At 42.6% G+C, this 2,323-nt stretch overlaps 1 protein-coding gene across 1 annotated transcript in view; it reads right to left on the bottom strand.

Moving 5' to 3' along the window:
* Positions 1-1,809, bottom strand: part of nubp1 (nucleotide binding protein 1 (MinD homolog, E. coli)) — a 19,656-nt gene extending 17,847 nt beyond the window's left edge. Inside the window, 3 exon segments of the mRNA XM_042317482.1 lie at positions 474-607; positions 753-857; positions 1,690-1,809. Coding sequence (XP_042173416.1) covers positions 474-607; positions 753-857; positions 1,690-1,720 — 270 coding nt within the window. The 5' untranslated portion in view covers positions 1,721-1,809.
* Positions 1,810-2,323: the final 514 nt, after the last annotated feature.

The following is a 2,323-nucleotide window of genomic DNA, read 5'->3' as shown; positions in this document are numbered from 1 at the left end:
TTTAGCAGGTATCACTTAGCCAGTGCATTAACACGTTATCCAGACGTCATACCCTCATCCGGCCACAGAGAGGCAGCACTGAGTCGAGCTACAGCTTTTAGCCAATGTTCCATTTGTGACCACCAGGGGGAGACAAAACCCACAGAGTGGGTATGTTAACTAAACAGACTGGTTGCAGACTTCACCAGGTAGAGGCAGTGAGAGTGTTTTATTCAGCTTTTATGATTTATTTATTTATTTTATTACTTTATTTCATCGACAGTTGAATGAAAACCTGTGATATAATGTGTTTTAACGGTACGACATGGATCAGACGGACACTATGTGCTATGCTTCTCCTCTGATCACACCAACTGTCGTCAGCTATCTGGGTGATACACGAGAGAGGGAGAAGAGAGAGGGAGGGAGAGAAAGAGACCTAACGAACGAGTGGAGAACAGAGAGCTAGAGGGAGAGAGATGTTGAAGTGTTACCTCTTTAGTGGCGTCACTAGCCAGTGCGTGGGCCAGATGTGCGCTGAAGGTGCTCTTCCCTACACCACCTTTCCCTGACAGGACCAAGATCTTATGTTTCACTGTTAACATCTTCTCTGCTATCTCCTCTATGGCTGCAGGGAGGGAGAGAGGGGAGAGAGATTGGAGGGGTGAGAGAGAGGGTCGGGGAGACATACATTGAAAACAAGGAATTGCAGACTAATCAGTAGTTATTCACCAGATCAAGATCAGGGCAGAACAGAGACAGAGAGACTTTACCTGGGTCTGGTGCTTTAGTGGCTCCAGAGGAGCAGAGGTTCTGGTTGGGACAACCCTGACATGCTGACGTCTTCCCTGCCTGCTCACTGGCCGTACCGGGGCAGTCTGACAACCAATACAACCAATCAGGTCAATACATCAAAAACAACAACCATGACCAACCAATCAGACAATAGCGCCAAATGTAAAATCAAACAAGAAGTACCCAGATTGAATATGTAGCTTGTTTCTTTGTCCAGTGACTGAATGAGTTAAAACGCAGATCCATTGACCAAAGATATTATAGTTTATTGGACAAAACTCTGTCTATGTTTTTTGACAGGTCATGTGAGTTTATCCTAGAGACTAGCCAGCCGATCCAACCATCTGCATTACGGTCAGACAGGCTTCCAGATTTAAGACACCAGGTATCAATCGGGATGAGAAATGCGAATTGTTCCCATTATCCCAACTATTTAAACTGAGAAGATTTGAATGATTTCTTTAAAAAATTGTCACAGCATTTATGAAAATGGCACATAAGCGTTGAACAACAAAAGAGCTGATTGGCTGACACTGGCATAAACAAGCTAAATGGTTAAACTGGTTTGTAAACTGCGCTATCTGTCTGTTGTCTTATGGAGAAAACCACAGCACTTCTCCTGAAACACCCGAAATTAAGTTTTTCATAGCAGGTTAGGATAATTAACGTAGGTTAGGAGACCGAGGTTTATTAAGGAGAAAATCACTTTGTATCGAAGTGCGGTGAGAAAAAAAAAAGTGTGTTGTAGGTAGCTATGCTAACAGGCTAACAGACAAACTTCATTAACGAAAACAAACTTAACATTCACAAACAACTAACAAGTAACATTATAAAAGGCTAAAAAAAACACATATAAAAAAACGTGGTGTCTGTATACGGGCTTGTTTTCTTATAATAAACCTAAAATAAACTCACGCTGTGGCGCATCACTGGGAATGTCAGCCATGTTTATTGGAGCGCTGTGGATATTCGTCCGGGCTGAAATCACGTCTCATCTCAAAAGGTTCCGCATAAGCACTTTTAACGAAACCAGAGACTAAACTATGAAAAAAATAGACACACTATAATAATTGTAAAACAGCCTGGTGATTGAACGGGTTACCAGGCCCATATTTTCAATATGCTTCTTTTTTAAAATCCATATAGGGATAAAGGATAGGATCCAGGCCTCCGTGCCCGCTATGGGAGCACCCCACTACAGGCCCAAATCAATGGGGGCTGCCCCTAGTGATTTATGGAGTTTTTTTAATATATTTTTTAAATATCCAGAATTGCATTGTAGCCCGCACTACTATAAAATAGAGGAGGGTCGTCTAATTTTTAAAATATAATTTTTTGCTTTGTGGAGGGCAGTGTGTTTTGTCCCCTGGTTTACATTCACTCTCTTTGCTGGTTCTACGTTCTCCCATCCTGTCATCTGCTTCCATACTGAGTTTTGGGAAACTCTAATGTGACTGATACAACATCCTCCACGCACACACACATACGCACGGACACACACACACGCACACACCTTCCCTGTCTCTCTGGGTTATGAAGCTATGACGGG

The sequence above is a fragment of the Oncorhynchus tshawytscha genome, unplaced genomic scaffold (assembly GCF_018296145.1).
Source record: "Oncorhynchus tshawytscha isolate Ot180627B unplaced genomic scaffold, Otsh_v2.0 Un_contig_2949_pilon_pilon, whole genome shotgun sequence".
NCBI lineage: Eukaryota > Metazoa > Chordata > Actinopteri > Salmoniformes > Salmonidae > Oncorhynchus > Oncorhynchus tshawytscha.
Note: the sequence above shows the minus strand (reverse complement) of the source record. Positions and strands in the feature narration are given on the sequence as shown.